Source organism: Thunnus albacares, chromosome 20, assembly GCF_914725855.1.
Source record: "Thunnus albacares chromosome 20, fThuAlb1.1, whole genome shotgun sequence".
In the NCBI taxonomy this organism is placed as follows: Eukaryota; Metazoa; Chordata; class Actinopteri; order Scombriformes; family Scombridae; genus Thunnus; species Thunnus albacares.
In genome coordinates, this window is record NC_058125.1 from 1,795,885 (window position 1) to 1,820,496 (window position 24,612).

The 24,612-nt window shown below is 41.1% G+C and overlaps 1 protein-coding gene across 3 annotated transcripts in view; it reads right to left on the reverse strand.

Moving 5' to 3' along the window:
• The window catches only part of jmjd1cb (jumonji domain containing 1Cb), a 132,012-nt gene that overhangs the window by 39,465 nt on the left and 67,935 nt on the right, over window positions 1-24,612 (reverse strand). For 2 of the 3 annotated variants that reach the window (XM_044336859.1, XM_044336858.1), the window contains exon 3: window positions 8,129-8,242. In XM_044336859.1, the coding sequence (XP_044192794.1) occupies window positions 8,129-8,242 (114 nt within the window). Of the gene's footprint in view, window positions 1-8,128; window positions 8,243-18,364; window positions 18,644-24,612 lie in introns of those variants that run through there. The other variant, XM_044336860.1, reaches the window with a different exon arrangement.

Here is a 24,612-nt window from a genome sequence, read left to right on the forward strand (position 1 = left end):
TCATCATCCTGGTCTTCTCTCTGCTGTGTTTCTGTGTCTCTTGTCTTCTTGTTTTAACTTTATCTTAACTTTACCTTGATTTTGTCCTGCTTTTGTATGGCCTTACTGTCTGGCTTTCTGTTGTTATATTGCCTTCTGAGTATCCTGCTTTTGCTTTGTCTGTCAAAGCACTTTGTAAACTCTGCTTTTAAAAAGGTGCTATATATATATATATATATATATATATATATATATATATATATATATATATATATATATATAAAGTTATTATTATTATATGAATATAATACTTCTGTAACACCTGAATTTCCCCTCTGGGCATCATTAAGGGCGTATCTTATTTCATCGTAGAATTGTCTTTGTCTGTCTTGGAGTATATCTATATCCTTTCACTGCTAGAAGAGTACAGAAAGCAGACTGCCAGTGTCTCACTATTTGATTTGCCAATTTTGTCCCATTTTTCTTCTATCATAAATCCTTGAATATAAAAACGGGTAATAGAAATCATTTAAGAAATGTAAACGTTATAGTGCTTTTTATCCAGAAAAACCACAGCTCCCCTGTCTACTCTTCTTTGTTTACAGGCCAGTCTTGCCCAGACCAATATGGTGGACGCGTTGACATATCGCAGCAATGGGCTGAAGCAATCAAATATGGCGTCTATGTATATGTGCCTATATGTGTACATGGCTTTCTGCAGGCCTGTTTAGAAACAACACAGATGGAGACTGTGTTTCCAAGGCACCGTGGTCACCATGGGTACCAATTGGTTATTTTCATCAGACTGGAGAGAAAAGGAATATGAATGAAGAATCAAGTGCAAACAGTGATCCACTACATTCATAGTGTGGGTGAAACATAGCATCAGCTTATGCAAAGCTGGGGGGGGGGGGGGTTATATACTGCAACTTTATATCACAATATTGACTGTAGGCATTTTGATTGTAGGCACATTGATCTGCAATATTTCCTACGATACACCCAGAGATATTAAAGCATAAGCTATCAGGATATTAATGGCATGGTCAATTCTCTGACAATTGGCAAATGTATCCATATATCTCATATCATCCAACCTTAAATAGAGTCCGTGACACCATCTGAAAATGTTAAAAAGGGACCATTAAAAGGGAACCAAACCTCTCACTCAGCCTCATGTGTAGCCAGATGTGTAGAGGTAATGAACCGGTCATCTGCTTACAGAAACATTTGTTTTCCAGACCTACAGACACATTGGATTTGTTGCTTTTTTTTTTTTTTTTACAATAAAAACTACATATAAAGTTGCAGTTTATATGCCTCTCTGTGCAGTGGCAACAGGTAAGTGAGATGGTGTTCAAACTGATGGAGTCATTATGGAAGCTACAAACTTAAAAGATATGCCAGCTATCAAAGTCTGACCCCTGTCTGTGCTGCTCTGCTGTCTTGTGAACACACTAATGGCTTTGTCAACCAGGAGCAAATGTCAAGTCTATAGAGAGAGCCTTTCAAGAATAAATAAGACTTCTTGCTTTACAGTGCTTCATGATCTACTCATTAAAACACATTATGAACATCAGCTTTAATGATTGTATTCAACATTTCCCTCTAATTGTTTCTGTGACTCAAGACTATTTTTCAAGCTCCGCTGTGAGCACGAGGGCTGCGATGTTACACGAGGACATCTTGCGCACCAGATAATTAGTAACATAACAACAAATATGACACACATTCACATATAAGAGACAAAGACAGATGGCTTGTTAAAGACTTCTAACACCCTTTGATTCAGGGAAACTGCTCGTTGCCATGGAGATGCTGAGGCTGAAGCAGGAGGGAACAAACCGCGGGAGAGTTTTTTAATGTTATTATTTTCACAGCACTGATGATCATATTGTTGCTCTGTGATTGAATATGAACGATGGACATATGTATGTTTTCTCTCAGGTATGAGTACACAGTGGTAAACAGTATCCATGTTTATTTGATACACTGTAGCGGAGGCCTAGTGTCCGCTTCACATACTGTGGATACAACACTATGTCCAGAGTTAATTTTAGAAGAGGTTGTTGTCCAGATTTACAGAGCAGTTGTAAATGTATTGTGAGAGGGTAGCAACAGCTTCAGCCTACACCTTTCTGCTCATTGCTATTATTAATTCATTACCATTTGGACTATGTAAGCAGTTGAGTACAATTCTGTTTCATTATTATTATTATTATTATTATTATTCATAACTTAAAAACTGCGGTAAAGATCAAGCAATAGATATCTACTTCATTATCTACTTGGATCAATACATCTCACATTTATTTGTGAGATAATGTTAACTCAAGGTCCATTTACAACATTTTGCCGCCATCATTCTCAGCCTCAACTGTTATAAAAAAATCTTCATATTTAATCAGCGTTAGATTTACTAATGACAGCCACTACTGATGACAGAGACTAATTACTGGTGAACCTTTGCTGACAATGTCAAAGCCAATGATACATGACAACTTCTTAAATAATACAGTCAGCTGGATGATTTCCTAAGAATGACTGAGGTTTTAGGTGAACCGCAAGACGACTCAGTCCACTTCCTTTCATTTGAATAAGAGAGTGGTGTTTCTGTCTCTAAGAAACCATATTTATTCAAATCTCAACGGTACAAACATTTGCTATGAGTTATCTCCATCTGACAGATGTCATTTCAACTGTCACCTGCTAACATGAGAAGTCTATTGTAGGTGGGCAGAAAGCTACCGACAACATGTAAGGCAATACACCTCTGTATCTAGCAACAGAGCGCTCTGACATCACAGGTGTTGATGTGGGCGTGTGTATGTGTAAGCACATGAGATGTCAAAGTAACGTGACACTTGAATGAATATAGAAGCATGTGATAGCAGGGAGGAGGGGCGGGGTGAGGAAAGAGAGAGAGTGAGAGAGAGAGAGTGAGAGAGCACTGCAGGGCATAAAGCCATAAAGTTCCACTGAGGCAGGACTGTCAGCTGAACAGTATTAGGAGTGTGTGTGTGTGTGTGTGTGTGTGTGTGTGTGTGTGTGTGTGTGTGTGTGTGTAGCAGCTGCTTCCCTCCCACTCAAACTCACTGCACTCCTCCCCCTCTTGGCTTTAACTTCTCAGAGAAGTAGAAATCAAAGTCAAGTAGAAATACTGCCACTTTGCAGATGCAGCTAATTAACAGTGTAAACTTTGACTAAAGAAAAGTATAAAAATAACGTGTGTGTGGTTCTGATCTATTTTATTCAAGTGTCTCTCATCCTCTGCCTCCTGATCTCGCAACGCAATTTGATCAAATTCCTCTCAAACTGACACACCACCAACCTACTGTCTCACTCTGAAACATGTCACATTAAAGAGGATGAAGATGCTCTACCTTCTGTTTCACTGGAACGAAAGCTAACTAACTAAACTAAACCTTCCATGAAGCACAACTAGATTAAAGCATCAGTCAATCAGTATCACTCAGCTTTATGAAACCTTTAAAAGATTTAGCTGGAAATATACTAGATTCTACATTTCTCATATCGTCAACAAATCCCACATAAAACCAACATTCCCCTTCTGTCTGTGGCTCTCAGCTCCAAGCCCATTGGTTACCACTGGAGACATAAATCTTTAAAAATGCCTCACAAACATATAGTTCTATTTTTTTTAAAAAAAAAAAGCTCAGTCATGTCATATAACAGCTGGTCACTGTGGTTTTTTAGCAAAAGTTACTCAACCAGGAGGAAATAGTACATTTATTGGGGACTATTTTCAGCAGCGGATGAGTCCACATTTGGTGCTCTGGTGAGTATTTCTGGCAGCAGCACGGTGTGTGTGGGATTGAGTAAAAATAAACTGCAGGGTGTGTGTGTGTTCATGGTAATGAAGGAACATGTCACCCAGCGCAACAGTGTGACTCATTGATGTGTTTTTAATAGTTTTGGGGGCAACAATGGAGGTCTACGGCACAGAGGAATAAGATACTAGTTAGTAAATCACTTCATTGTTGGTTTGGATCTGCACATGGGGTTTGTTGCTAGTAAGAACAACATAGAATACACAGACGTGTCCTCTTTTACTCTTCAAGAAAGTGTTGAGCAAACAATACATTATAATGTAACAGCTGAAAGCCATCATTATGTCACATGTTCACAGACCGTTGACTTCCTTCATTTGCTTGAGGCCACTGATTCACTGTGAATGAATCAGCACGACTCTGCTGATCAAACTATGGGTCGGGTTTGTGGTGGTGTTTAACTGCCTCTATTACACGGATAAATCAACACCTCAAAGACACAGTGTTGACGACAATCAAATACATATGAACGCAAAACAAGTGCTCATTTGTTAGTTTATTTTTTGATGAATCAGTGTAGGTGAGGAGCTTTGTCATTGAAGTAGCTGCAGATCATCCATTCATCCACTCCAGCCAGAGAGAGAAAACCACTACAATAACTCATCTGGAGCCTGAAGGCTTTCTGAAGATGATGTTTTCATTTGTACACTTTTTATAATAAGGCTAGCAATCAGCAGCTGATGTGACCACATGATGAAATGTGTTAAGAGATTTGACTTTCATCAGTTATGCTGTTGGTCTGATGGTATCCACACAGTACTTTGGAAACACTGCTCTGTTACTCAACTGAGTGTGTGTGTGAGGTTTGCTCAAACTCTTGAGTCAGCACTAACAGTTTGTATTCTCCACCTCCTGTCCCTCAGTCTCAACACACACCATAACTTTCTAGCAACAGACACACACACACACACACACACACACACACATACACTTGAGCAGCAGGCTGGGCTGGCCCACTAAACAGTGACTTCATTGTACAGTTTATGCCAAACAGATTGTAGCCCCCTCCTTCCCTCTCCCTCCCTCCTCTTCCTCCCTCCGGTCTTCCTGTCCAACTGGAAAAACAGAGAGGGGAGTGGCCATGGCTTCAGTGCTCTGTGTGTGTGTGTGTGTGTGTGTGTGCATGTGTGTGTGTGTGTGTGTGTGTGAGAGAAAGAGAGAGAGAGAGAGAGTGGGACTGTTTTTACTGCTCTGTGGGGTTCAAAGGTCTCCAGAAGAATAGGCAGCTCTGTGTGGGCATGGGTGATTTAAGAATAGAGGAATCTGTGAGTGCAAGTGTGAGAGTGTGTGTGTGTGTGTGTGCGTGAGTTCTCTGCAGTCAGTAGTGCCAGGAAGAGAGTGAGGCTCCCACTTTCCTTCACTTCAGATGGCTGTAGTCTCTGCTGCTATGGAGGAATGGGAAAGTGTAGGAGTGTGAGTGTGTGTGTGTGTGTTCTGGTTGTGCAGTCTAGCAACATGAAGTGGTTGAGTAGTGTGTTTGAAGGAAGCAATACTAACACAACAACGTATGAAACTATATGGAATCTGACTTAATCCAAATAAATGTCACTGGCCTTGTCTGGTAAATATCCAACATAGAAAGCAAAAGACAGGAAGCCAGTGCAAAGCAAAAGTGAACATTATATTGTACACAGTTATAAGGCCAGGTCATGCAGGCACCACGGGGAGACAAGTCTACAGGCTGTCAGTGTCACAGATATGAGCTGTGTGCACGTGTGTGTGAGTGTGTCTGCCTTCTATGGTAAATAGGACAGGACACTGGGGACCATGCAGACACTATCCTGCATCAGACTAGGCTATAACATAGCCCTGCAAAATACAGTGAAGCACACACATGTTCACGTTTGCTGCAGAGCCTTTTACATGTACTACATTATGACTGGTAATGACTTGCTTTATATAGAAGTTGCAGGTTAATATGCCATTTTGCCAGCAGAACTGCAATAATGTACATGCATGTGAAATAAAAGACACTGATGTGAAATTTCATTCTGGCTACAATCATAAGGTTTAAATATGTCTTCATGCTACGACTAGGAAGGCTACATCTGTGATACTTGACTAAATCATTATGTCAGACAAGTAGCTGCACACATCACGCTGCTTGTTTTGGTATCTAAAGTGGGACAGAAAAATGGGAGAAAGGAGGAAACTCAGAGTGGCTGCATATACACAAGAAACTCAAACATATAGAGCTGTTGATGAAGTGCAACACAAAACAGATGAGTGGAACAGATCTGTATAGTGTTAACTCTGCTGAGAACCGGTGCCAACAAAGACAGGAAGCAGAAAACTCAGTAGCTCACCTGAGGCACCATCATCAAATAAGGCATGCAGAGAACAAACAAAGCTCACGCTTGATACAATGAAGCTGCGGGAATATCAGAAATGTTTTCTGGCACCAGGATGCAATGTTCATCCTATGAGTTTACAGACTGTGGAACATTTGTGGTAGCTGACCATGACAGAGTCAGTGCACTGGCTAGAGTGGATAGACAGCCAGGAAACCTGCTACACAGTTTCAAAATGGGTCAACAGAGGACACGGCAACATGGGGTTCTGACTTCTGATTGGTTGCGAGCGAAAGAGAAAAAAATAAAAAAAATAAAAATAAGAGATTCTCTCTTGGACTTGTCTTGAGCACAAACTGATGACTGATGGAGAGAGTGTGGTGCACACTCTTCCCGTCTGGTTGACACTGAGTGGAACACAGTGTTCCAGCCAGCACAATACAACAAGCTGTGTTCAGCTGCAGAGCATTGACACGCATACACACAATTACACACTCGCATCAAACACACAGCCGCACGAGTATACATCCCTGTGAATTACTGCCAATTGTAAAGCTACATTATCTACTGTGTGTATCAGTCGGTATAAAGTGTGTTGATGTGGATGTAATTTATGAGTCAGTTGTGAGCAGTCATGTGTAAAATCAGTGAGAAGACAGACTGTGGGCTGCACGTGTTGGCTTTATATTCACATTAAACCCTGGCAGTGTCACATACATATGGAACACAACGCCCGGCCCTGGCTGAGCTGGAGACACAACAGCACTCCAAGGCTGCAGTATCCAGCCTAGACCTAATTGTGAATGACTAATTCTTCATTAGGAAATGAGATCCAGTTATAATGTGTACACCTGCCAACAGATAACATATTCATAGTTCTTTTTTTTTTTTTTTTTTTAACAGAAACCTTTTATTCACATCAAGATCATCTGCTGTGCAATTAAAAGCAGTGTTATGAGACAGTACAGCCAAGGCTCATCTCAAATCAACACTGCTGCTGCATCTCTGCTTTAATGAGCCATAGTCCTGTCACTGTGAAAACTACTAATTCCATACTTTCACATGCTCATGATGCAAGAAACACTGTGCATCCTTCCTTTTCTTTATATCTAAAGCTTTTAGCCATATTTCTTCTTAAAAAAATCAAACTCTATGTAATCAACAGATTAAACATCATTTTATAGACAGCAGATCAAACAACAAACAAAATGCACAGAGGCTCACCTTTTCCAACACACACACACACAACATGTACACATGCCATCATTCAACACAGTCAAGTTAACTCTCATCTTTTCTCTGCAAATTAACACAAACATTTCAAAATAGCTCATTAGTACACAAGCATATTTTATAAAATCAGCAATAACTGGTGCCATAAGTATCCATAGCTTATCACAATGTTAGAATAGTGCTGATAATGCAAAATGAAAGCTCCTATCATGCTATAAAAGCAGATGAAATAATTGACTTATATTGCTGCAGTATCAACTGTTTACAGAGTGAATTGAGGTGATGGATTATGTAATGTTCCCTTTAAGTTCCAATTCATTGTTTCCCTCTTTGCTTCACTAAAGCTCATCTAATCTTACTATGGATGGGTTGGTAAATGAGATGAACTTCAATCTTTCTGCAAATTATTGTTCATCTCACTATTCTATTGCACCAAAACGTCAATCTTCTGTCAAGTCTGACTCCTGGGCTTAGTGACAACAAATGTACAACAGAAAATATGTGGACATTTACCAGACAGGGGAGGGTCTAACGAAAAGATGCTATTATTGGCTGCATTATGGGAAATGTAGGATCTCATCTCTTATGAGAATGTGGTTTAAAATAATGTTTAACTGGTTTCAATCATTAAACTGAGCTTCAGCACTTTCACCTTTGCCACTGTTTGTTATAGATATATGGCACTGTGTGAGTAGAGGAGGTACAGTGTGGTGAGCTAATTCACCAGCCTGAGGGGTCATTTGGTGTATTTATGAGTGGGAGTGTATTTATTACCTGGTATGGTTGGTAGGCTGAATGGTCAGACAGGAAGTCCAGCTGTCGGTCTAACAAGAATTCCACTGCTGTTACTGACGACAACAAGCTCTTCCCCACCACTGGCTTAAACGCCTGCAAACAGAGACACACACACAACATGGTCAACAACTACAGTTACACAATCAGTTCATATCAGTGAGGCGACTTGTTTCTGTGAGGAATCTGATCACATCACAATCACATTTGGTGAGTTGTTTTGTAAAATGAATCAACTCTAGTATAAATATGTAATAAACAATACATGTATAATGCATTTTTGGGCTCTGCAGTTCTCAGTGACAAAACATTGTGACACCGAATGTCAGAGATTTGAGGCAGAGGAAGCAGAAGAATAAAGGCAAGAGCAATAGAAAAGATTAGAGGGAGGAAAAAGCACAAGTGGCGACGTGATGAAGAGAAGCAGAGAGAAAGAGACAGAGAGCAGAGGATAGAAGGAGAGCTCCGGAGTGATGAATAAATTAATGAGTAGAGGAAGTCTGACAGTTCAAAGGCAGTACACTCCACTTTGATGTTGCCTCTTTTACGCACACACACACACACACACACACACACACACGCAGATGATGTCTGTCAGCCTGCGGCCTGAGCTCAACTGTTACTGCACTAGCTTCCACATTTCCTCTTCATATCTGTGTGTATTGTCATGAATGTACTGTTGTTACTGTAGTTACACTCCTGCAGCCGCTGCAGCGGGATGTTTGCAGCTAGTGTTGTGTAGTGGAGGGTTGGTGCTGCTGTGATTTATGGTTACATAACAAGGTCAGTCTGATGAGAGAGATGAGAGATTAGAGGTGAGAAACATGATCACTATGACCTCCCCTCACACCCAAAGGAGGCAGTAGCACATTGTGTGTGCAAGCAAAACATGATAGTGTGTGTGTCTGCAGCTCTATTTCTGTCTGTCTATAGATATCACATTTCCAGCCTGCAGTGGCCGCGTGCTGCCAGCAGCACAGACCACACTGCTGCACACTATTTTGGAAATTGTTGATAACGACTGTAAAGTGCAAAAGTCACTTTTCTCCACCTCTGCAGTCTTGACTGGTGATGCTTAGATTCTGGAGCATAATTAAGACACTGCACTGACACATGCACACCGGCGTCAGTCATATGCATGATATGCATTAATCTAACATTACGCAGGTTTGTTTTTAACTCCTTCACATCCATTAAATCATTCATTTCCAGCCCAGTTTTCAAGGAATTACGTTCGTATCGAACACATCAGCACCCCATGATTTACAGCCAGTGCAGTACATGTAGCTATATGGAGCAAGGTAGAGTGTAAAGGCGTGGAGGTGTAGAGATCTGGATGGCGGGTGGTTACGTAGTGCTTCAGACTTTCATGCAGGAGAATGAAGTTTGTATCACAGACCTGCAATAAATGTTTGCCTTTTTATTAACTGTAACTATCATCTTTCCCAAACCTTAACCAAGTGTTCTAGATGCCTGAACTGTAGTTTATTAGCAACATCTTATCTTAACCTTAGCCATGCAGATTTTATAGACAGTAAGAAGTTTAAAAAATGTAGGCAGTGGATGTAAAAAAAAGATGTTACTGAAGATAATCTGCTGAATCATGGCAGCAGGGTTGTTTACTTCTGTACCTGCTGAGTCACCTCAATAGACAAGAAACAACATTCATTAGGCTTTCACTTTAATGTCAGCATGTTGGCCATCAGTACACTGTTAATGTCCTGGATCAGGTGTTTACATGCCACAGTATCCTTTTTCTGTATTTGAGCAGTCCAAGTAGCATATCAAGGTTTCTCAAAACCAAGATAGGTGCAAAAACACATGACTGGGATGGTCCACCTGATCAGCATGTGAACACACACAGTGAAGGGGAAGAGCAGTCAAAACACACATGTTAATGATCATCTAAGAGTGGACCATTCCAAGGAATATTCTCACTTCTTAATGAAAACAGCTTATGGTCTTTAACTGTTTAGAAACTGAATTCAACAGTGCACAGAGTCTCCAAGCCAGCCTTCTGTCATCCCTGTCTTTACACTGAATACACTGCTGTTACAGCCTGGATTCATTACAGATGCATGATGGGAAGGAGTTAGCACCGCTACCAGCCCTGGTGTAGAGTAGAGCCAATGTAGATGCATAATTGGACCTTGGCGAGGTTTGTTGTATGCATGAAGTATGCTTGTTACCATGACAACAACTGAGGGCACAGTAAGCTGGTAAAGCTGTGTGGAAAAGATGCATGACAAACGTTGGGGAAAGAGAATGACTCAACTCTGTGTACACAAGAGTGTTATTCACTATGATTTTCAATGATGATCCATGGCATGGCTGGATCATTGTGTGCTGCCCTGTGAACACTGTTCCTATGGTTGTGATGCACCAGGAAACACAATGCTGCCTTAGCAAAGGCCGTGAAGAAGAAGACAGCAGGCGAGTAAATATGGATGTAAATGCAGGATTTAAAACACTCCTGCACACACACAAAAATCATGCTTGAAAATGTTTATGAGAAAGGAAAGGCATGGATTCACACAATGTGTTCTGGTGAGTAACATTCAATGTAAACATAAGTGTTGTTTGTTTACATTGAGCAGTCATAGCTTTGGATCTTCTGTCAGTCATCTGATTTACATCTTTGGATTGTGTTTGTTTTTGGTCAATCTGTAAGGAACACTTCAACAACCAAACTGTCAAAAGCAGCCTTTTTCTGACTCATGAAAGCTGAAGACAGACACAACTTCAACTACAAATAAGAGTGGGACAGGAAGTTATTTTAGGTAGATAAAGGCCAGCTATGTTTAGTGAAGCAGATAAGAGGCAGACCTGTACTGCTAAAACCTGTTCTTCATTCATCTGTCAGGAGATGGTGGGAAGACAACGCCTCTTCTAACAACTGGATCCAAGACATTTGAAAACACTTTTGTATGATACGGTACAAACGCTGTGTGCAGAGAATTACTATCACATTTTGGTCAGACTCAGTGAGTTTAGAGAGAGGGAATCATTTTTTGTACTCTCTGAACAGGATGATTCATGATTCCAAAATTTTTTTAACACCCACAGCTTCCGTCTGTGGATCCCCACTCTGATTCCTCTTTTTCTCAAACTGAAAGGACACGACAGTTTCCCCATCCCCTCTAAAATGACTCGTCCACACACACACACACACACAGACAGACACACACATCCCACTCAACCGCAATTGGGTCACATCTGCCACGGTGTGCCAGGAAAAAGCATTCTGTCACTGCATATTTCCAGACAGGCAGCAGGAGAGATTCACTTACTGTCAATACACAGCCACACATTCAAGCAAGCGGACATATGCACAAATAAACACACACTAAGGCATGAGAGGTAAGGATATTATGGCACAGCCTATTTACACACACACACACACACAAGCTCCCAGGCAGTAATAACATCTAAACAGACAGATATGAGAAAATGCCATTCTGTGAAAGCAGAGAAGTCTTCATAAACACACCACACATCCTCTGCTGTCCTGTGTGAATGTGTGCGTGAGTGTGTGTGTGTGTGTGAGTGTGTGGTGAATAATTGATGAGGAGAGGAGCAGCAGAATGTAAAGGAGATGAAGAGGGGATGATGTAGCTCATGCATCACTAAGTGACCTGGAGAGGCTATAAAAACACACACACATCCAGGAGGCCGTTCTCTGATGAAGGTCAGAGAGAGAGAGAGAGAGACAGAGAGGGAGAGTTATAGTTATAAATCAGGCCGGATGTGTCTGAGGGTATTTGAAGACATTTTGTTTAATTAATTTGGTTTTATTTCTCTAGATTAGCAGATTGTAGTAATATCACCATCTGTCTTTTCTTTTGTCTATGATTCTCCTTCTCTTTATGGCAACATAAATGGATTTAACGGTCATGCTAACTAAACGAGCTGAACTGACTTTGACAAATTAAGAGAAGGACATGGGATGCTTGCTGTCATCTCATATGCAAACATGTATTGGGAATGTTATGTGATTAATGCACCTCTATGTACATTTTGGCTGTTACAGTATGTCATTGAAGAAGCACTTCAAAGGAGAGTAGCAGTGGTTAGAGCAGAGGAGCTACAGCAAAGTTAGCAAGTAGGACAGAGAGAACAGCAGCAGAAGAAGAAGAAGAGCTGCTCACAAAGCTGGATTTTCTGAATCTGATAATCCAGTTTGTCACGGAAAACCAGAGAAAAAAAAACTTATAAGCAACTATTAAAAAGGTCAGAGCGCTGACATGACACAATCTGTGCTATTGATTTTTATAGCAAATCATTTACTACACTGCCTGTATTACTTTACAATGAAGCAATAATCAGCTGCTCATGGCATGACTGAGAATGAGCAACATTCATCCTCCTGTGACAGAGTTGTGTTGATGACCTAGAGATGCATGATGCAGCGGTAGCCATACTGTCTGTAAGAAAAAAGCTCTTTCTACATGGGAACAAACGTCTAGTGTTGTGTTGGGGACAAGTCGGCTTTGTTGGGTAATTTTAAACATATTGTATGTGAGAGAGTGTGTGCGCACGTACGTTTGTGTTTGTGGTGTGATGTTCAAGTGTGATTGTGTGATCTCTCTCTCTCACACTCAAAAAAAAAACCCCCAAGAACAACCAGAGAGCTTCGATGTTAATTTTAGAAATCTAATGAGGAAACGAAAAAAACCACATACACAGCTTCAGTTATGAAAATATGGACACCTAAACACAAACTGTCATTTGTCACCTCTTATACTTTTGTCATAGAGGAAATGTGCATATGACGCAGTAGGCAGCGTAGTCACATATACATCACTGATAAACCGCAGATTTCCACAGAATAATTAGGAATGAAGGTTTCACATCTCTCCTTCTGCTGTCATATGCACTCTCCCTCTTCTGCTTCCCCATGTGTGTGTGCTTCAATCAATGCGTCAGACTGGAGTTCAAACCAGGTCAGGAGGAGGGCTGTGATGTAGGGTGGTGTTGACACATTTATAGAGCATTGACATGAGTTTGACACCCGTTGCAGTGTAGATTTGAATGAGTATCAGACGAACCTTATTCAAAAAGCTTCCTTCTTTTTGAAACCAATGAAATGAGTTTACATATGATGTCAACTGTCCTGTCTTTGTATCTCAGTGATCTATTCTTTTGATTCTTTTATGACAGAGACATGGCTGGCACAAGAGTGTTAACACAACATAATGTTTGGACCTTACTTGGTTCCCCTGCTTGCAGTTGCCAGATGTTGCGGGAACACTTTCACTTTCAGGATTAAGACAGATGTGCTTATGTCAAAAAAAAAAAAAAAAAAAATTCCAGACATTTTTTTGGGACATTTGACATTTTATGTATTTTTTCCCATGAGCAGCGAAAAATTCCCCAATATGGTAGGATGTGTTGCAGAGTGGTGCTGCAGTGATGAGCAGTGTTCTCTAAGTGGGTCACACACACACACACACACACACACACACACACACACACACACACACACACACACACACACACACACACACACACACACAGGTTGTGCTCTAATCTGCTTATTGCTTTAATGGTAAATGAGCAGAATTGTCAAAACACAGGTGTTCTCTCTGTCTCTCTCTCTCACATACAGTTAGTGAATCTATGCATATATTGGCTGTAAAACCTGACATACAGTCATTCAGCACAGTGTGTCTAAACAGCATTTTGTCTGGGTAACCATTTACAACTAAAACTAGTAGTCAGACTCTCTAGCCAGCGTGAGGCTGTAACACTCAGCGTTCACTCTGGATCAATATCATTTTGATCAAATGTGGGGTTGTTAAAACTAAAAAGAGCAATACTTCACTAAGTATTATTAATAATTGATCATTTACACACAGTCAATGTTGCACCGAGGCACTGTTTCAAAGGCTGACATTATATTTCACCAGAGGAGGATGAATAGAAACGTGCTTGTGTCTCTGCTAGTCCCTCCGTCAAACAGGTGTGTTTAGTGGCACAAAGGGAAACCACTTAGCCACCTTTACGTGTGTCTACTCTACAGGGAAGCACGCAGCATCTGGAGACGTATCCCACACTGCTACTACAGCTGGCAGCTCAGTGGTGCAACACAGCATTTGGTTTAGTGACAACCTGCATCCAAACAACAATAAAACTTCACTTCATTCTGACCTTCATCCTAATGACAAAGACTAGACATGAAGGTCCTGTTACATAGGAAACAAATAGTAACATTAGTCAGGTGTTAATGAGGTTTTCCAGTCAACACATGCAGCTTTTTATAACATGAGACAACACTGAGCTGCAGAGGAGACAAGTCAACTAGCTCCAAAACTGAAAATGTTTTAGTCATAAATAATGTGTGAGGAGCAGTCTGGACTAACTCAACATGCATCAACAAAGAGAAGCTAAGGTCACAAGCTGAGAGAGGATTCTAAATGACTAACAGATGCTGGTCATCAGCAGGAAACACAATATAACACAATATAACCTACAGCTAGACCACTGGTAGTAAAAAATCATTGCTTTGTTGATTTTTATCTTTCATTTTGTCTACTGCTAGGATATGAGAAATGTCATTTCAACAGTAGAGTTTCCCACAGAAAAGTAGTTAGTCCTGGTGGCAGGAATCTTTTGATGGGGGCTGGCAGCCTCTGTGTTTAGTTTGTGTGATAACAGAATCCCAGATGAAATCGCAGAATTGAGAATTTAAAAAAAGCTAGAACACAGATTCCATAGGGTCCTACATGAAGTCAGTGCTAGAGGCTGACTGGACATGTGAAAACATGCCAATGTAATGTGTTGCTATAAATAAGTAACTTATTCAACACATATAGCAGAGTCTCACAAACAATCTGACACTGTTGTTTTTGCACTCTACAAATAACTTGAAAAAAGTCCTGGTTGGCTACTGAATCTTACATTAATGTACAGCCTTGGAATGCTGGGCACATTTCAACAACCTTTACTGCTATATGGAATAAATTGCAGCTCACTTGTGTCACTACTATCAGCAAAATGTCTCCAGTGTTTCCTCTATAATTGTACATGCCTGGCAGGCTTTTTTTTAGTGCCAAAAATAATACCAGATATCCATTCCTTTGGAAATCAATAGTGTTTGGGAGACTCTGTGCAGCACTGTTCTGTAATGTGAGTCAACCTCTGTGTGGTTGCCTGGGAAACTCTTGGTAGTGTAGCTCCGTTAAGGAATAGGGCAGTGCGTGATGTGTGTGAGTGGAGAGAGCGAGCGGCAGTAAAGTGATGGTGAATGTGAGCGGAGCAGTAAATGTACAGACTACAGTGTGTCAGTTAATAAATGCTGCAGCTTCTCAACACAAAGAAAAGTCTGCTGTTTCCCCAGCTGCTGGACAAGTGAAGGGGTTAGCCCTGAAGTTAGCAACAATGGGTTAACCTAACCTGACCATGTTCACTTAAGGGTTTTTTGTCCTGAGTTTCAGTCAACCTAGGGGAAACACTGGTATCTACACAAAATTCAGGAACTGCTTTGCTCAGAGTACTGCAGGGTTTTTCCTGCATGGAGGAATTTTCGGCGCCCCCCACAGAGGTTTTAGCCTGCGCCAAAAGGAAAATCACCTGCGCCAAAATGATAACAACTGAAATAAAAATAGTAATTCAAATCCTCTCCAAATGTGTTTAATAGCAATTTATCAAACAGCTGTTGAAGGAGCAGAACATAAACCTAAATATGATGTCTTTGACTTCCAGCAGTCAACTCTCCTCTCATCCACAGACACTATATTTTACACATGTGTCTGCTGCTGGATAAGCCAGCTAAGCACTAGTATGACAAAGGACTTCCTGTGATTTCTCATAAAATAAAAGCTGTTTCATTTCTGGTGAAAATCTGAAGAACACTGAATTACAACTGCAGTGTACTTTTTGTGTCATATCCTGCCTCCTGCACACCTCATCTAAACCAGAGTATATGAACTTTGGACATTGTGACTTTTTGGAAGAAAGCTTTCAATCGGATCACCTGTGAGGTAAGTTTCCAACACCTCTCTCCCTCCACCCCTTCTAATGTTATAATAAAATGATTTTTTTAAAAGAGTTTTATTCATTGGGATCTCATTTACTCAAGCATAATACACATTTTTTCTTCATCAAATGAACAGAAATAACAGGAAATTGCATCCATTTCTGTCAAATAAGGTAACACAGACTCATTGTCTTTCCTGTAAGTGGACTGATGATGCTTACTGTTGTGTGTAGTCACCCTGCTTGAGGCCCATCCTGAGCCAGGAAAAACCCTGGACTGCATCATTTATTTTTATTGCAAAATGTGGATCATAATATACATAATGTAGAGCTACATTACATCCAGCTCTGTGCTGATCAGCACATCTCTGTCTGCCCTGATAGCAGCCACACCGCTGCTCCCTCATTCTCCCTCGCCCACTCACTCCGCTAGTTTACCGTTAGCCATTAGCCTGCACACTGCAACTAAACATGTGTGGTGCTTCAAACTGCTCTTCAACACAACTGCAAACAAAACTTTCTGTCCTTAACTTGCAGGCTACGGTAGGTAGTTTTCCAACCGAGCTGCCCCGCTGTAACTGCAATTTATATAAAACATCTTCAAAAATGCTGAAAGCTCAGGCCTGGCGGGCTGCCAGACTCGCAATACACTAGTGGAAACTCTGAACAGAGAAGGGCTTTTGGACTCTGGGGTATGAAACACAAACTAGACATATATTATGAAATGATGTGACATTTGGAGCTAACATATGTTAGCCATGCAGGTGTCAAAGCCACAGAGCCAGCAGACACACATATCTGACAGTGAAATAGTCATCAATGTGAAGCACATTCCAGAAGGCCCGATGTGATTATTAATCAGATGATCTGCAAGCTCACCATGTCCGTCCTGGGATACATGAAATGAATGACTATCTTAACTCAGTGAAGCTGAGAGGTCACAGCTGCTCATTAAAACATACTCACAAAGTGCAGCGTAGGCTTGTGATTCAATGACAGACTTTGTGAAAGATTGTGTTGTTTGTGTTTCCATTAAGTTTGTTTCCAGCCATCTATTTTCATGCACATTTTTTGATTAAAAACCTGAGTGGAAATGCTGACAATTTGGAAAAAAAGACTTGAAATATCACTGTGATGGTGCGCTGGCTGTTGTTTCTATAATGCAGCGGCTACCTGGAGTGTTGATCCTACACTAGAAGACCTCGCCTTTCTGGCTAAGAGGCTCTCTTCTTCCCCGCGCCATGGTTTTTTTTTTGTTTTCAGCCACCCGACATCATAAATAAATGACTAATGATTTGCTTTCAGCCTGCGTCTCCCTCTCTTTTGTCATGACTTCAGAGCCAGGTTGTGACAATCGAAAAAGTTTTATGACGAACTGCAATGCAAATAGACTTAGTGACATAAATGATGTACGTGAATCATGTGACTTTAACGTCACTGAACGGCTGAAAACATTAGATCTGTGAGGAGACTGGAACCTTCCTCAAAATGAACACATGAATCAAATAGAAATGTCATCATCTACTGCACCCTCTTCTTCTGCAATGGTTAAATGGTAACCAATTAGGAAATGAATTAAAAACTGTTAAAAAGCAACTCCTAATATTCACATGACCATTCGCTTCTGCTGATTTTCTGGGAAGTTGGTTAAAATTTGCACTACATTAGGATGGAAACTTTGCAATTAATACGGTAGAGAGTAATGGAAAAAATCTCTATCACAGAAAAATAACCCCACTGAAATAAAGCAAACAGTGAATTTGGGGAAAATAAATATACTGGAATCTACAATCACTATAATAATTTTCTACATGATGTCTGTGTTGATCAAGTTTCATTTCTTTCTGGGATTAGCAACTTGCTTTAATGTCATCACCATCCGCTCTACAAACGCTACAAATGATTACAGACTAGAATCTGACAAAGCTGTGAGGAGGATTATGACTTTTTTTGTGTAGTTGGTATGTATTTATAAGAAGCAGCTAAATTACAATGGTAAGAGCATCTTCAGAGAACTACAGGCTATACACTCAACTACTACATGTCGACATGTAGGATAGAGCAGATGAGAATGACCATACATTCTATTCTGGGAAACCTACACAGTTCCCAGGCGGCGTACTTCAATCTATTCCATTCAGTCATACGGGTCAAACTCAACTTTGCTTTTAAATGAAAACAGCGATGACTCTTTAAAAGAAAGTATGAGCAACGGCAGAGGAAATAAAACTGTAACCTTACCTCTCTCCACCGTCTCCAAACAACGTCAAGGAGCAAAAAAGGCTCTGAAGAAAAAACACTTGACAAAACTAGCTTTGATCCGCAGAGCAAGGGGGAGAGACAGGAAGAAAGAAAAGAAAGAATGACGAGGGTATAAAAGGCAGAGAGAGAGAGGGGGAGAGAGAGAGAGAGAGAGAAAGAGTGAGAGAGAGTGTGGTTTCCTCTTGTGGTAAGAAAAGACAGATGGCCAAGAGGCAGAGAAAGCAGAGCAGAGGACGAGCTACACAGCCGACATTTTAACTGCTGCTGACGCAAGGAGGGAGAGAGAGAGAGAGGGAGGGAGGGAGGGAGGGAGGGAGGGACGGAGGCAGGGCCGGCCGACACATACTCCCCCCTCCCTCCCTCTCTCTCTCTCTATGTGTGTGTGTGTGTGTGTGTGTGTGTGTGAGAGAGAGAGAGAGACGCAGGCCCGCTCACTCTTACTCGCCACGCTCTCTGACTTGCTCTCTCTCTTTCACTTTCTCTCACTGCCTCTCAGCTCTCTCTCTCTATATATCAATCTGTGTCTCTACCACTCCCCCCCCCCCCTCCCCTCCCTTCTGTTCAATTCAGCTTTATTGACAGTCCTTTCTTTACAAACACTAACACAAATAGATCTGTATTGAGAGAACTTAGCAGTAAGGGAGAGGACTTACAGGTATCTTGACTCAACGAGCTGGGCTCTAAAGGAGATGCAGAGTTGAACATGCCATCTGTATCTGGATCAGGAAATCACATGTTCATGGAGGTGTAAATGTCGTTTGTTCGCAGTAATTCACACACAACCCACGTCGTCTAATCCTAAACTATGTTGTAGAAATGATGTTATGTTCATTCACAACGTGTCTGCTGACTCACTGATAGAGTTGTGAAGTGGGAGGAGATATTTCTGCTGCCCCCTGGTTCCCGGAAGTACATTTCCTTTTTCCTTTTTCCAATAGACAATGTTATATTATGTCGGCAGCATGAAACTTCCACCAGTTAATTCATCAGTACAAAAGATGAACAACTGTGTTAGAAAATATCTGCTTGGGTACGAGACTGTGTAAATAACTTCCCAGGTGCACTTTGACAGAAAACATCTGGTCACAGAGCTTCAAGTTCTGTCACGTGTGTGTCGGTGAAAGCAAGCAGAAGATAAATATTATGATGTGGAGAAAACTGATACTATAATCTACAAAGTGATTCACTTTTGAGTGAATTCACTAACTATGGTGCTGTGTTTTGTTTACTACTGCAACAAGGAAGCGTTCTGAATTCACAGCTCTTACTGGCTTCTTCTTCCCAGCAGCGGGGGCCCAGGCTCCTGAGGAGTTGTAGTATTCCTAGCCGTCCGCTCAATTACAGGACATAAACATGATTTTGTGATTGATCCAGGAGAGGCCTGTGTTTCTATGTTTAATACTGTTGAGGATATTTAACTTAAATGTAAAAGGTCTCAGTACCTTTAAAAAAAACAGACTTTAAGATCTTGCTGTTGGTTTATAAAGCACTGAATGCTTTCTGATCTGCTGCTACATTATGAAGCATCCAGACCTGTCAGGTGATCTGGGACAGGTCTGCTTTCTGTCCCCAGAGTCAAAACTAAACATGGAGAAGCAGCGTTCAGTTTTTACGCTCCACATATCTGGAACAAACTCCCAGAAAACTGTAGATCTGCTGTGACTCTCAGTTCTTTGAAATCACAGCTGAAGACTTTCCTGTTTGCCTTTCATTAAACCACATTAAGGTTAATATTTTACACTGCACTCTTACACTTTTATTTCCAAATGTAACACTTTTTAATTGTTTTTATGTCTTTTTACTTGTGTTGCTTTTACATTCTGTCTTGATGCATTTGATGCTCTATGTAAAGCACTTTGAACTGCCTTGTTGTGGAAATGTGCTGTACAAATACACTTACCTTGCCTAAAACCACCTCACCTTCATTTTCTATTTTTCTATTTATGATGTTGAATCCAAAAATTCTTCTACACTTGACTTGTCAGATGTTTTGGTGTCATAAATGTGCTGGGTCCCTCCACTTCCTTCATGCTAGTGAACCTAACAGCAGTGTTTTACTGATAAGACAACAAGACCTGTCCCCTGCTGGAGTACCAGTCATGGCCTGTTGTGCTTATGGACTGTGACCTTTGACCTGAGACAGATCTTTACAGATCAAATGTTTACATTTTTGAATAGCATTTGAAATATCATATGAAAGTTAAAGCACTACTATAGTGTATCTATATAGTGATTTCTATATCAATATACTATGCAGCAGATCCAGACTGTTGGATCACTTCATTTAGTAGAGAACAGGTCTGGTGTTTAAGGGAGACCTGGACCCTGTTTTCCCATCTTTGTGTGTCTAAGTGACTAATGGGGACAACAATTTTTGAAATTGGTGCAGTATTGAGAGTGTTTCAGCCTGCAGCTGTGAAACAGGCTGCAGTATAATCAGACAATAGCACTCCGTCAATGTATGTCCACTAAAAGTGCTTGTTTCTGCTCCTGAGAGGCTCAGATTGTTATCAGAAGTTTCTGACAACTACAGTTACATAAAACTTTCAACAAACTAGCATTTACAGCATTCCTTTCTCTTCGACCCCAGCTATCTCCCGTCTGTATGACATGTCAAAGGTTGTCAGGTTGAAATGACTGCAGAGAGATGTAGGAAGCTGCATGATTACTTGTCATGTCCTTCTGAGGTCAGAGTATTTTTAGCTCCTCTGAGTGATTCTGAGATGCTGACCAATGCAGGTCCTGACTAGTATGCCTTATAAGTAAAGGAAAACTCTTGTTTGACCTTTTGTCAAACATCCAGAGTTTTGTTGGTTCAGGTTTTCTACTGGGGAAACTTCAGCATGAGCCTGAGCTTGGTGAAACATTTACAGTAACATTCAGGGAGGTTGCGTCATTCACACAAGGACAAATGAAGACAACAAGACTACTGAAGAACACAAGGAGACATCAATAAATCATTTGCATCACAGTTTTCACTGCCCCAGTGAACACACACAGTCATGCTTCCATCACTTCAGAGGACATGACACTTACTTACATTCATTTCCTGGAGACTTATCCTAACCCTAAACATAACCACTACCTTAATATAACCCTAAACTAACCTTAACTCTTCACCCTAAAATTCATGATTTATGATAAGGGGTCTTTCTTTTTGTCCCATAAGGGAGGCGAATCCCCACAACATGAGGAAAACCTGGTAAATACACACACACACACACACACACACACACACACACACACACACACACACCCTAAACTGTCAACTTTGAACCAATCAGCTGACCACAAACCAGCTCTGATTAATCTGTCCAATGCTCTGCAGATTTACACTCTGTTACTGTAACAGTACACACACACACACACACACACACACACACACACACGCAGTAATATCCTGCAGTCCATCTGCCACACTGATATAGGGATAAAGCTACAGTTATACACACACACACATGCCATTAAATCCTGTACCACTGACTAACAATGAGAACATACAACACACTGGCTGCTTCATCATTAACCCCTTTGTGTGGAATACGTGTGTGCAGTGCTTGTGGTAGATTTTTCTACACTGACTTTTAATAAATGCAGGTCTTAAAGAAGTGTGAACTAAATGAGTGAATAAAAGCAAGAAACACAACTCTGCTGCTTGTGTTTGTCAGAGTGAGAGGCTGAACTTCCTCTGTGCACGGAGACAAATCTTCTTCTGCAGCCGCTGCTGCCATAAAGGTAAGCTATAATTACACATGCACACACAGATCCACAGGAGGCAGGAGATTACACTAGCCCAGCTCCATCTGCTCAGGGGGGAGAGAAACAGGGACAGACAGGAGAAGGTGGGGTGGGGTGAGGGCGGGGGGGGGGGGGTTTGTCATTTTTATTGACCCAATTTCCACAGAATCTACATCTCACACAGTTGACTGGTTTCCTCTCTGGCTGGCTAACAATCCCATGAGCAAGGCACACGCTCCAGACTGTTTTGAGTGAGTGTGTGTCTGTAGATGTCCTCAACAGCTACACAGACAAGCAGCAGAGTGGAAGGCAGGCTGTGCTGTAGATAAAGTACAATGGTGGCCACAGTTTAGAGAAACAACTTTCAAAAGAGAGAGCCGCATGTGATGACACACACACACACGCATACACACACACACACTCCTTTGTTCTCCTGTCATCATAAACAGAGCCAGTACAGTGACCAGATAACAGGATGCCTGCTGATATCTATTCGTGAGTGTGTGCTGTATTTCATTTGACAAAGTGGGCCACTGTTGCTAGGTAACCTAGCAGGACTTGAGCGGTCTGTAGCCAGGAAAAGAGAAGTCAAAGAAAGATATAACACTCTCTCTCTCTATATCACTGACTGTCTATCTATCCATCGATTTTCTCAGCTTTCTTTGTCATCCTTTAGTCAAACCTCAAAACGTTTGAACGACTGAAGTTTCAAACCCAGAAAATGCAGACAAAATGTTAAAATATCACCTTCACCTGAAGACATTTTATCATCTGCCAATGTCTGTGAGCGTCTGTTGAGAAGATTGGCGTGCATCCCAAAATGTATGACCACAGGCACTGCACATGTGAACACGTGAAGTTATCATGCTAATATCAATGTTATTTCAAGTCCGTTATATTATTCTGGAAGTAGAATGAAGGTGCTTCAGAAGAATATTATGGTGCAGCACAGTTGCTCTTTCCTGGAAGAAAAAAAGCCTCAAGCTGGAGCCTGATTTGGCCATGATGCTTCCACAGTAAACCACTAAATGTTGGTCAGTGTTACAGCTACATTGGAATTCTAGTAAAGACAGATGACTTCCATTATATACAAGAACATGGTCAGTGGTCGCACTAAACAGAGCCAAGCTCTAGTGAACAGCACGCCTCTGGCCAACACATACCTACAGTACAAGTCACAGCACACTTCATTGTACTATGCACCAGGGCCGTTGTACTTGTCTTAATCTAATATACAATTTCCATTTCTTTCACCATTTCCCCACCTGCACTTTCAGCAAATCACACTTGATGACACTTCATGCACACTCAGGCCCTGTTCAGACCAAACACATGACATTCTCTGAGTGTGTGGAGGACAGAAGACAGATCTTGCTGCTTTCTAAAAAGCCTTTCTCACACAGACAGCAGGCAGCTTTCAAATGCCCCAGATTCCAACAAAGAATCACAATGTCACCCTCAAAAAATTAGCATGTTTAACAGAAGCTGTGATTGTTACAGAACTCTTCTGTTCATCATCTGGGAAAAAAACACGTCTTTGTCATATATACATTTGACAAATGTGAACTCACTTTGGTTTGTCTTGTAGGAGGAACTTCCTGTATGAAGCCAGGGATAAAAGCTCCTCAGTTCAGCTGAGCTTCAGTGCTGGAAGCAGCAGTTGTGCTAACTGCTCTATAGCCATCAACCAAACCAAGGTCTGCTTTTTGTTGATTGTTGAATTTGCTTATGCCCTTTTTATCAGTTTGTGTTTTTTCTATTTTTATATCTAGTTTTCACAACCATAAAAACTGCTGAACTCTATTGTTTTTGTCTGCCTCCATGTGTCCTTCCTCCACCACTCAGCCAATCCTTACAAAACTAATCTAAACCAGAGCTCTTCACAGGTCCATTCTGAGAATCTGAGACCTGACCTGGGAACCAATTATGCTCAGTCTAATCAGGTTGGGTGGGGTCTCTTTTTACTGCCACAGGTCTCGAGTGTGTGAATCAGTGTGGCTTTGATCGTGTGTGTTATGAGAGAATCGTGACTCCTTTAAGGAATAGCTCATCAGTGTGTAGTGAGAGAGTGAGGGTGTGGCTGCAGAGGCGCAGGTGTTGGTGATCGCAGTAGAATAAAGTTAGCAGTAAAACTGAATGTGGACAGTTTGTCAGTGGATAAAAGGTTACAGCTCCTCAAGACCAGAGTCAAGTTATAGATATTACAACTGTCTTCTCTCTATCTACAGTCCAGTTGACTGTTTGTTCATGGGACATTATTATAGGCTATGTTGCTCTTCTTAATCACAGCTGCATGCTGCTGCCGGTGTGGAGCATGTCATCCACATTCTGGACCATGTCTAATCAGGTCTCTCTTTTTAAAAAATGAAATAATGCACATTGGGTTTGAGTAGGTTCTCCATGAAGACCTCTAATCTAAACTATATAATGTAAATATTTTGGTTAAATACACACAGTTCTGTTATTGTCATTGAGGTCAGCTTGAGCTC